This window comes from Phalacrocorax carbo, chromosome 9 (genome assembly GCF_963921805.1).
Source record: "Phalacrocorax carbo chromosome 9, bPhaCar2.1, whole genome shotgun sequence".
Taxonomy (NCBI): domain Eukaryota; kingdom Metazoa; phylum Chordata; class Aves; order Suliformes; family Phalacrocoracidae; genus Phalacrocorax; species Phalacrocorax carbo.
This window is the reverse complement of record NC_087521.1, coordinates 10,299,478-10,310,189: the sequence shown is the minus strand read 5'-3', so window position 1 is coordinate 10,310,189 and position 10,712 is coordinate 10,299,478. Positions and strand designations below refer to the sequence as shown.

General features: G+C 38.8%; 1 protein-coding gene across 1 annotated transcript; it reads right to left on the bottom strand.

Moving 5' to 3' along the window:
* Positions 1-1,609: 1,609 nt before the first annotated feature.
* Positions 1,610-10,169, bottom strand: PRORP (protein only RNase P catalytic subunit). The gene is made up of 4 exons (XM_064460050.1): positions 10,121-10,169; positions 5,421-5,640; positions 3,726-3,921; positions 1,610-2,014 (listed from the first exon to the last, which is right to left on the bottom strand). The coding sequence occupies exons 1-4, from the start codon at positions 10,167-10,169 to the stop codon at positions 1,883-1,885; spliced, it is 597 nt and encodes a 198-aa protein (XP_064316120.1). The 3' UTR covers positions 1,610-1,882.
* Between the last annotated feature and the right edge of the window lie 543 nt (positions 10,170-10,712).

The window sequence follows — 10,712 nt, the reverse complement described above, 5'->3', positions numbered from 1 at the left end:
CTTTTTGCCTTTCAGCATCTTGGATTTCCCCTACTCTTTGCGGGAAGGCTTTCTTTTAAAGTCCATCATTAAAAGGGTTGGAAAAGCTGTGTTTTGGTATCCACACCTCTGTTTTAAAAGAGTATTATTAGGTGAGCTTGCTCTTTGTTGAAATAGCAGATTACAGGTGCATTTTTGTGTACGCCATACATTAAAAGTCTGCTTTCTTGAATTTTTTTTATATACTTTCCCTTGCTTATTAATACTATGGGAGAATAAAACATCTGGCTACATATTACAAGAGACCAGAGCGTAACCACTTCATTAGGGAAGCACTTTGTGGGCAGACATGAAATGCTGAAAGCTGTGCTGCAAGCTCTGGAACACAGAGAATGAGAGAACACAAGGTCTTGGCTGGGTCAGACGCAGAGCCTGGCTAGTCCTGTGCCCCGTCTCCAACTGTGGCCAGAAGCGGGTGCCCAAGGTAAAGTATTCAGACTACAGAGAGCCTTTAATGATACACTCTCCGAGTCCTCTTCCAGCATCCAGCCCTCTGAAGGGACTTCCCAAGGCACAGATCGTGTCTGGTTATTTAACAGCCCTTGCTGGTCTCCCCTTGAACTCATGTGAACCTCTTGCATCCACGACATGCCGCGGCAAAGAGTTGCTCAGCACAGCGACGCGTTGTGCGGTTTCACCTGAAACCTCACCTTTTATCTGAACCTTCTATCTGCCAGCACCATTTGATGCTGCTTTTGTACTGGAAGAGACAGCAAGCAATCGATCCCTGTGCATCCCCTCCACCACACTGATGATTCTTACGACCTCTGTGTCTCTTAAGACCTCTGTTCCTCCTGGCTGAGGATTCCTGCCCTCACGGTCCTTCCATGTACAAAGCCATCCCGCTCTCTAACACTGGAGTTTAATGCCAGATTTTTTTTCCCTTGAGAAAAAGGGGACAGGAAAATGGAAGTATTTACCAAGCATTCAGCCAGATTGCCAAAAAGTAACTGAGAAAATACTTAAGTGTTTGGAATCAAAGATTCAGTATTTGACTTAGACCAAAGAAAGAGTAATAGCTACTCAAAACCATGCACGTGATGGAGTCATCCAATGTGGACATACAGTAGATCTATACAAAATTCAATTTTGTCCTATTACTGCCTATAAGAAATTCTAGTTATGTTAATTTTTTGTTGAGAAAATGCAGGTACTGCCATAAGCAAACTCTTCCAGTGACACGAAATCCTGCAGAAGCAGCAAATTTAAGAGTGTGAAAGAGCCACGTGATATCCCGCTCATTGTTCCCTAATTCTTCCAATCAAAATCTTAACATGTTGCTACAACAAATCTTTTGCATTATATGTGATAAAATTATTCTAATTCTAGTTAGTGTTAGGAAGTATTAAGGCTATGTGTGTCTGTAAAATGGTAAACATACCATTTGGCCCCGTTGGCTCCATTTGTTGGCTACAGACATTGTGCGACACTGTTGCAAGGTCAGCCGTCCCCATTTTGAAGGTATTTTGGAAGTTCTGCTTAATTTCTTTGAAGTACAGAGTTTATGAATTTCAGTGTCAATGAAAAGCTTGAGAAAAAAAAAAAAAGATTAAAAAAATACAACCCGAAATTCCAAGAGGGAAAAACAAGTTTTAATTCAAATCACATTGAGAGGCTACAGAAGTCGCGTGTAAAGGTGGAAATAATGGACCTAATTCATCCCTGCGGGACCACCATTGATGTTAACAGATTTACTGCAGGAATGATTTTGACAAAATGCAGTTATTGAGTTTTCTTTAGTTATAGGCCTCACACATTAATCCCATAATTGTATTGCTGAGTTCTCCTAGTCAGCAACAGTGATTAGAAAAAAAGGCAGCTTCAGCTTTTGCAATTACATTCTTCATCCTTTCTGTTGAATGCAGAGCCATTTTCTTGGTACTTCATATGAATATTTTTTCTCAAAAATTTCTTTATAGGGGATATGCCATGTATCACCTGTAGTCTGTACCACACAGTCATAACAGAAAGCAGGCTGTTGGATAAAGACAGATAACAAGATTTTTTTAGTCTTTACAGAATATATTAGTAAAATGCCAGTTACAGGGAGTTATAACTTCCAACACTTACCTCAGATATCTCCATAGATTCATCTCTATAGCAACTCTCATTTACTTCCTTACACCAAAAAAATTCTAAATTTCAGTACTGGAGGAAAAACTAAGACATCTTTTTGTATTTTGTGGTCTAGGAGTGATTATAAATGGTTAAAATTCTGTCTTCAATCTCCACCAGATAATAACAATTTGAACATAATGCATTCAATTTCCAGAAATAGCAAAATGATTGTTTTCCTGTTTGGTTAAATGAAATCATATGAGAATTAACTCAGGATGTGGAGTTTATAGGCTTGAACTGATAGGATTTAATTACATTAATGACATCTTGTGCTTGCTCTTCCAGTGTACCTCTTTACAGAACTGACTTGTTCTGTGCTGAGGAGGATGTAAGAAAAGGATTTATCACTAACACTTTCAAAGAGCATCTAGTCGAACAATTATAATAAACTATTTTTCTGATCTATTATGTTACAGGTATACTAACTCAACATATATAACACAAATACAAAAGAAACATTACTGGTTGGCAATTACAGTTCTCAGAACATACTATCACTCTGTATGTATAATCTTGGAAGCCTGCTTTCCATGACAGCTTCCAGAATAACCTAGAAGACAGCTATGACTGGGAATATCAATCATCCAAATCACTTGTAAGGGAATTAAGATGTGAAAGTTACTAGCCCTTTTGTACAAAAGAAATAAACAAGGTGTAGCTAAAGCTGTGATACTCGGGTAACCCTACATTCAGTATTTGGTTCCATAAAAATAAATGTATATATGGCAACATTGAATGAAAGGCTGTCGTTCTTATAAGCCTGTATCTCTATGGTCTGTTTGTAATGATTAATATTATTTTGCAATTTTAACCAGAGCAGCAAGAAAATAAATCTGCATAAGCGCAGCATTCCTTTAAGTAGGCAATAACAATGCAGAAAGACCAGATAACAAAACACTGCATGATACGGAATGTCACATGATGAATTTTTCCCTAGAAAAATCTTAAAACAGCTGCACTCCTGTTAATGTACTGTTCGTGGCCCACAAGGATGCATGTCTCCTAGACAATAACAGTAGTATTCTGCTATAAGATGATATTATGCTTGGAAGACTGTAATTTCCACAGCTGAATACTGACTATAAACCTGACTGTTCTGGGCTTTCCTTCATGAAACTTTATACATATGTTAGGCTAATATTACAGTGAATACTGAAATACCTGTATTTTCCTGCTTCTTTAATATGAAGATGAAAGAAATTCTATTCTAGAGTTAGAAGCATGGTATTTTATAATAGCACCACAGAGGAGAATAAGGTATTTCAAAGTTTAAAATAAATGAAAAAATATTTGCACTTACGTTTTACAGAAATTGAGAGATTTGTATACACAAACGCGCATTTACATTTTAAACATTTAGGCAGCATTTCTTGTCCTTTTGACAGTTTTCATGTTTGTGGCATGCTTTGTGGATACAGTGGATTTTCATTAAGCATGGGAGTTTTGAGTCCATTAGTACAAGTCAATTTATTAGACTCCAACAAGAATCTTTTTGCTTCCAGAGTTTAAAATTTTGTATCTTTAATGAATATGTTCTGTGCGCTTTCTGATTTCAGCAGAAAACTTACCAAAAACTTTATATGCTTTCCTTCTACAGAAGGGGAAAACGCTATTTGGTGTCCACGCTGCCACTTCCGGAACAGATGACGCGTCAGGCTGTCAGAAAGACAAGCCTTGTGATCCCGGAGGAAGTCTCTAGTAACAAACTTGCAATGCTTGCCTGATCGAAGAGTGGCATATAACAAGAAGGCATCATCTTCAGAGCTTAACAAACAAATGGAAAAGGCAGATATCATTCACAAGGCAGTAAGTGGTTGCAGGAAATGAATAAATCTCAGATCAGCGTTTGATTTATCAGCAACGCTGAAAATTCCCATCACTAACTCTAGTTTCCTGGTAAAATAAAGACCTTTGCTTACCACAGGGCACCAAAAGTTAGAGTGCAAGAAAAATTAATTGCATGCTACCCAGCGTGTTCTTCCCTCCTGTCAAAATCTGACAATACAACAATATAATCTTCTGCCACATAACTTAAGAGTACTGTGTGGAACAGAACTCCTAAAACTCATAAGGGTAGCCCCAAAACTTCGTTGGAATACAAACTATCATCACAACTGAAAATAAAGTGTAATGTAGGCAACAGCACAAATCTCTGAATCTTTGTCTTTACATGGGTAAATATACTTCCAAAAGATACTACGATTATTTGGAAAATATATTCAGCATTAGCTGCTCTTAAACTGAAACAATTTTAGGGAAAAAAAATACATCTGTAGTGGGCATGAGATACCCTGTCCGGGGAGAAGCTGAGCAGAACTTTGCTTGAAACCACTTTTTGATTGCTGCATATTACTGTAGTAGTAGGTGACAAAACACAAGATTAGCGAGGATTTCCAACCTGGGGTAACAGAGCTCCCTTTGTTGGTGCTTGCATAGCAGGAAAGAAAGTAATGTGATTCAACAGCAAAGAGAACAAGAGCCAGAACTGGAGAGGGGATGAGGAACAGATGTGAAACAAGGAGGCAGACAGAAGAGACTTGGACTGGCTGTTGGGACAAGGAACTTGGTCAGAAGTTCTGGGAACTGGGGTCACAGGAGAAATGGCAGAGACAGGTGAAGGATCAACAGTGCCCAGCTCAGATGGAGAATAGGTGGAGCTGGAACAAAAGGAAAACTGAGATTCATTATTTGAGGAAAGCCGGGCAAAGAGAGGGGACACAGATGTGGAGGCATGTTCCTAGTTTAGAACCAAAGACAGGCTTGACTGGGTGAGAGCAAGGGGGTTGTGCTTCTTAGAGAGGCAGAGGGTCTATTTCCACTCACAGAAATATTCTCCTCTGGGAGCATCAAGGAAGTCAGCGCTCCAGACTCTCCACACTCCTGGGCTACCAAACAACACTGGCCAGGCACGAACTTCATCCTCCCCCAAGAAGGGCTAACACAGCAGACCACAATTGTACGCTGACGCTATTAGGTATTCTGTAAGTTCAGGCCACTGTGGTCTTGGTGGTTTTAACAGTCATAAATCCTAATAAACCATACAGATGTCAACATGATTCTAAGTGATGAAATTCTTCATAATGCAACTTTTAATATGTATTGTTTTTTTAAGCAAGTATAGCAAGGGATATGTTTCTCTTTCACGCACACAGAGCCGGAGATACTAGTAATGGTACTAAAACCTACGGCTGTTTATACTGATTTGAAATGCACATAAACCAGGTGATGATCTCCATTACATTTAGCCATTTTCTTAAACTTACATATTTTCAGCAAAGAAGAAGTCTGCCTTATTCTGCATCTCCTTCATAATGTCTCTTTGCCAATTCGAAGAGTTAATCAGCATGTGTTTGCGGCCCAGCACAAGCAACCGGGCATTGTCTTTTGCCAGGCAGTTGATAGCATCAAATAGCTGCAGAAAACAAAGTAAAACCAAAGATTTTCTTAGCTGTAAAAACAGACTGACAGGAAACACTTTCACATCTGTGTCTCAGCTAGTGGGACTTCTAGCACACCCTCATTTCCCATAGTTCTTAGCTGCAATACAAATAAAGTAGATAACTAATTTAACTCCCTAATGACAAAGAAAAAAAAAAACCACAAACCCAATTCATTCTAGGAAGCTGCTCTCAAACGCACAGACAATATATTGCTACTATAAACCTTTCCCAGCTTTTGCAGCTTGAATGACGTGAATGAACTCAGGAAGAGTTGTATGGAGATTTCAGAAATTCACAGTCAGCTGAGGGAACTGAATCACATTGAGATTTCGGTAATACCTGCTTTTGGAAATGATTCAGCACTGAAGCCTTTGTTGGTATCAGACGAGGAACGAGCCCTAAATCACACTGCTTTTCCAGCCCCATCTATTGTCAAAATTGGAGAACTACATGTGATCTGGTCTGCCCTGTGGGGAAGCAGCAAGCAGCAGTAAAGGGAAATCTGCAACCTCAGGATTAAGCGTTTATGAAAGCCACATCCAGGCTGGCCTCCCGCTTATGAACCAACATCCTGAGGTGGCAAACCCACTGCCAGTCCCTTCCTTCAGAGGGACTTTTCATCAGCCTCTTAGGGCCGTGCCTGTTCAGCAATAAATGCTTCTCAGGACAGACACTTGTGCCTGTGGCTTTCCCTCACCGCTTTGCTCAGACAGAGCTCATGGAGGTCAAAGATTCTGGCTTTCAGCATCCAGTTTATTACTGTGGACTGCTCACAAAGCAATGGCATTTAAATTCTGCCCATTCTTGAGACTGAAGCATCATGTTTGAAGGCTGAGGACAGTATGTTCAACCTCCAGGGAAAGGAGTTTCCTAATTTTTACTTGCATTTGCTGCCGCTATTTGTCAATATATAATGTCCTGATTTTTCTCTAATCCTTCTTCCTGCTTTTCTAGCTATTTCCTCTTCCTTGTTATCTCTTCTCCCTGCAGTACCCCCAGCTGCCTTTCTCCTCTTACTCTTTCCCCTCCTTTTCCTTCCATTTGTGATCTGTACCATTTGGTATCATTATCCTTTTTTTCAGGGGCTAGAAAGAATTGCTTTTCTAACTCTTGGGTACAATTTTACAATGCATTTAGTTTGATCTACCTGCAAGTAGCAGTGGAAAGGGTGGTCCCACTCAGTCCTCTCTTTAGCAGCACCTTCCCACTCCTGTTGCATCAGATCTAACAATGTCACAACTACACATGAGCGCACTGATCCAACAAAAGACTTTTTTTGCGGGGTTGAGCTTGCAGCCACACAACTGATGGGCCTGAGTCAAAGGCAATGACTGATGAAAACACATCGCTGGAGGTGGTGAGGACAGGAAGCATGGGACTGTCCCTATCAGCAAAGCACCTGCAGGTAGATCAAGTACAGCATGAATCTGGATCTGAGGATCTGAGAGAGGAGGCCAGAAGATTTTCTACATTAATTCTAACTGTTACCAACTGTAATGCTGTTACCAACATTGACTCTGAGGGACTGAAGGCTCTGTTTTCATGGAGACATTAGGGTCTTGGCTCTAATGCAAAGCACAAGAGCCTAACCAGTACCTATCAGAACTGCGTTCCTGCTTCCAGGAGGTCATGCTAAACATGGGCTATTTCTCTGCACACTATCTACTTTTCCCTAGTTAAAACAAACAGGACATAATGTGAGCAGGAAAAGGCCAAATGCAGTAATTTCTGCCTATAAAACAGCAGGTAAAAATAAAAATGGCATTCTCTCCATTGCATGCTCTGAATCTTTGGAGGTACATTTCAGAATTCTTACTGGAACACAGAATTGAAAGATACAAACGAAAGCCACCATTTTTATTTTACTGGAAGGCTTTTGAAGTAACTATGTTAAGTAATAACGTATCTTCTCATCTGTCACATAATTTATTTGATTGCTAATTTATGAGGTTATTAAAAATTGAAGAACTGAAGTTCAGTTTTTCAGTATTGACATTTCTTTTTGGAATGTCTCATCTGGGCAGTAAAAATTGGGTCATCAATTTTATTTGTTTACAGTCACTTTTATTTTCCAGTTCTCATGCATTGGCCCAGTCCTGCAAGTAGTTGGATACATATACCAAGGGAGAATTAGGCTTGTTAAACTGAGTTCATTAAACTTAGTAAAAGTTACAAATGTAACTACTACTTATATATATATTTTCATGTAGAGAAGTCAACAGTGAAGAAATATCAACCATGAGTAACTTAAGCAACCTCTTAAAAATTACAAATAAAAATACTTTCTCTTCTTGTCTGATATTTTGCTACATTAAGGGAAGGTTAGAAGAAAGTCATGTGGAAAAACAAAAGTTTAAAAATTTTTCAAAGAACACTCCAGAAGCTGATTCCACACCACAAAGAAAAACTTGCCAGCAAGAGCATCCTGATGGGACAACAGAAGAAACAACTGCTAAAAGCAGGCTATCAGTCAAAAAGAGTCTCGGGAACATAGCTGCACTAGTGGTATTGCAAAGAATTGCTGGTATTTGAACTGCTGGAGTTTGCCCCCAGTAAGAAAAGGAAATACCTTTTAATTGCACTAATGGTTCAACACAAAGGCACCTGGATTTCCAGATACAGACTGCTCAACTGGAGCTATTCCCAAATTTATAAAAAATGTAAATGGCTTGGATCCAGCTCCCTTAAGTCTGTCTTTCTGAAGGTTATAATTGGTGTCACTTTGTACCTGTTAGTCATATGGACTTTCTTCTCCTACATTATTATTAGCATAGGAGGTTTTCTAGTGTGAAGTGCTTCTGGGAAAAAGTTGAGGGGTTGGTATAAATTAGCTACAGTTTTGCAATGGAAAAACTCAAAACAGGCTTAAACCGTAATAAAATTAACAGGAATAACCATGCACACTGTCTCTCCTCTACTTACCACAAAGATTAACCTTTACTTACACATCTAAAACACAGAAGATAGAAATGATTTTTCCTTTCATAAGATAAAAATTATTTTCTTCTGCACACTCCCTTGCCCAATGCAACTTTACTAAAGAGCATTTTATTTCATTTCAGGCTTGGGTGCTTAAGAGGGGTGGTCTACAGGGAGTCACAGAACTTACATGGGGGGTTTCCTAAGTATGTCTACTCCCACACCTGGCTGCTTCTCAAGAAAGGAAGACATGAGACACACAGTAACACTTGTTTTAGTCATAGAGGAAACTGAACATAACACTGTTAACAAAAAAACAGCAGTAGTGATCTCTGACTTAAAAAGACAAGAGTATTTTATTAATCTAGTATTTCCAAAAGTTATCTAAAAATTATTATCTGCCACTACACAGTGCAAATATGCTATATGCAATAAACTCTATGTCAATGCACCCTTTGAATGTTCCTATGTTATTTAGGCAGCAAACACCCGATGCTCAGTTGGATAATCTTTTCAAAAGGCAATCTGTGTAAAACATTAAAAAATATACAGCACATATTCCCTATGCTATTAATTTTCCTGAGAATGAGGATTACAAAATCAGTGAAAGAATGACCTTTTATGAATATTAGTATCTTTCAAATTTGGACAGCACAGCATATAAAAACACATTTTCTCTGAAAACAGGAACTACAACATGCCGTTTTGCACAGAAGGGAAAATAAGCATAGTTAGACTGGCTGCTTCAATTCATATGACAAAATGTGGCTGAGGCAGAGTAGCAAGAAGTTGTGAATCGTTGCTGTTCTGCACAAATCACTGGCCACACAACAAAGCACCAGAAGTACTACTGGATTATAGAGATAACTATCATTGCATTCAGTCTTACTTTCTTTTCACCTGTCAGGGCACATCAGGATCCATGTTTCTTTCTGAACTACACAGACATTTTAATCAACTGTTTGTGAAGATCACTAGATCCTCCTCCAAGAGATTAATGCTCATTAGCACCTGCTGAATTCGTTCTGCTTGCGATCCCTTTCATCATTTATCAATTACATTTAAATTATTCCTGTGCTGTCTCAGTCTTTATTTAATTAGATCTTTCTCAAGCTTCTCCTAAACCATAACATTTTACATAAAATGCAAACAGTTTTGTGTTCACAGCACTTCAGCAAATGACTGATGGAGCCAGTGTGCAGCCAAAAAGAAGTACGAAACTACACAGAGATCAGCGGAAGAGTCGAAGCCAGCTGTTCACAACTGTATCAAGTATCTCCCAACGTCCCAATGCTTTTTCTAAGCACACTGCTAATAATTTTTCTATTATTTGTTAAAATTATTATAAATAATCCAGATTTAAACAGATATATGTATTCAGTGTGCATGTTCTGATTTCTGCACCCTAATCTGTGAATCAGTGAAAAACTAGCACACTTGTACAATACTTTGGCTGAGCGTATACATTTATCTTTCCTTGGGACTGTCCCAGAGATATGAATGATTTCCCCACACGTAAATGAGTTCATTTTGTTTCTGCAGCAATGCCATTTTATGGAATTTCCCCTCCGCCACCAAGCTCCTGCCCTCGTATCACAATGTACCTTTTGGTTTTTTTTCTGTTGTGCTGATATAATCTATTTGTTGGGCCATGTTGTCAACCAGATTACAGCACAATCACAATTGTGCTTACACAGCAGGGCAGGAACTTCTGGATCAGAGAGGAGCTGGAGTGAAAAGAGGTGGGGAGGCAGAGCAGTAGGAGAGAGAACACATACCTCACTGGATCATGCTGATGTTGAACTCCTATCATGTAAAAAGGCTGAGCTTTGCAAATATTAAATAAAGCAACCAAAAATACTGTAACTGTTAGTTTACATTTTAAAAATCGGCCAATTATACCTTAAAAGAATCACTTTTCAGGTAAGAATAAATATTAACAGTTTTCCCTCAGAAGGGAACTTTTCTGTAAATTCCTAGAAATAGTTTTGCACTGACCCACATCACATTCACAATTCTGCACAATTTAATGGGGATCAAACATAGGAGTTAAGCTGGGAGAGTAGGGAATCCCTGTCACACTGCAAGATTAATCCTCATTCTTTAAATTTCACAAGAGCCTTATAAAGTAAATGCATAATTAATTACCTCTCCATTTTACACAAGTGCATAATGGAGCACAAGGAAGACAAAATA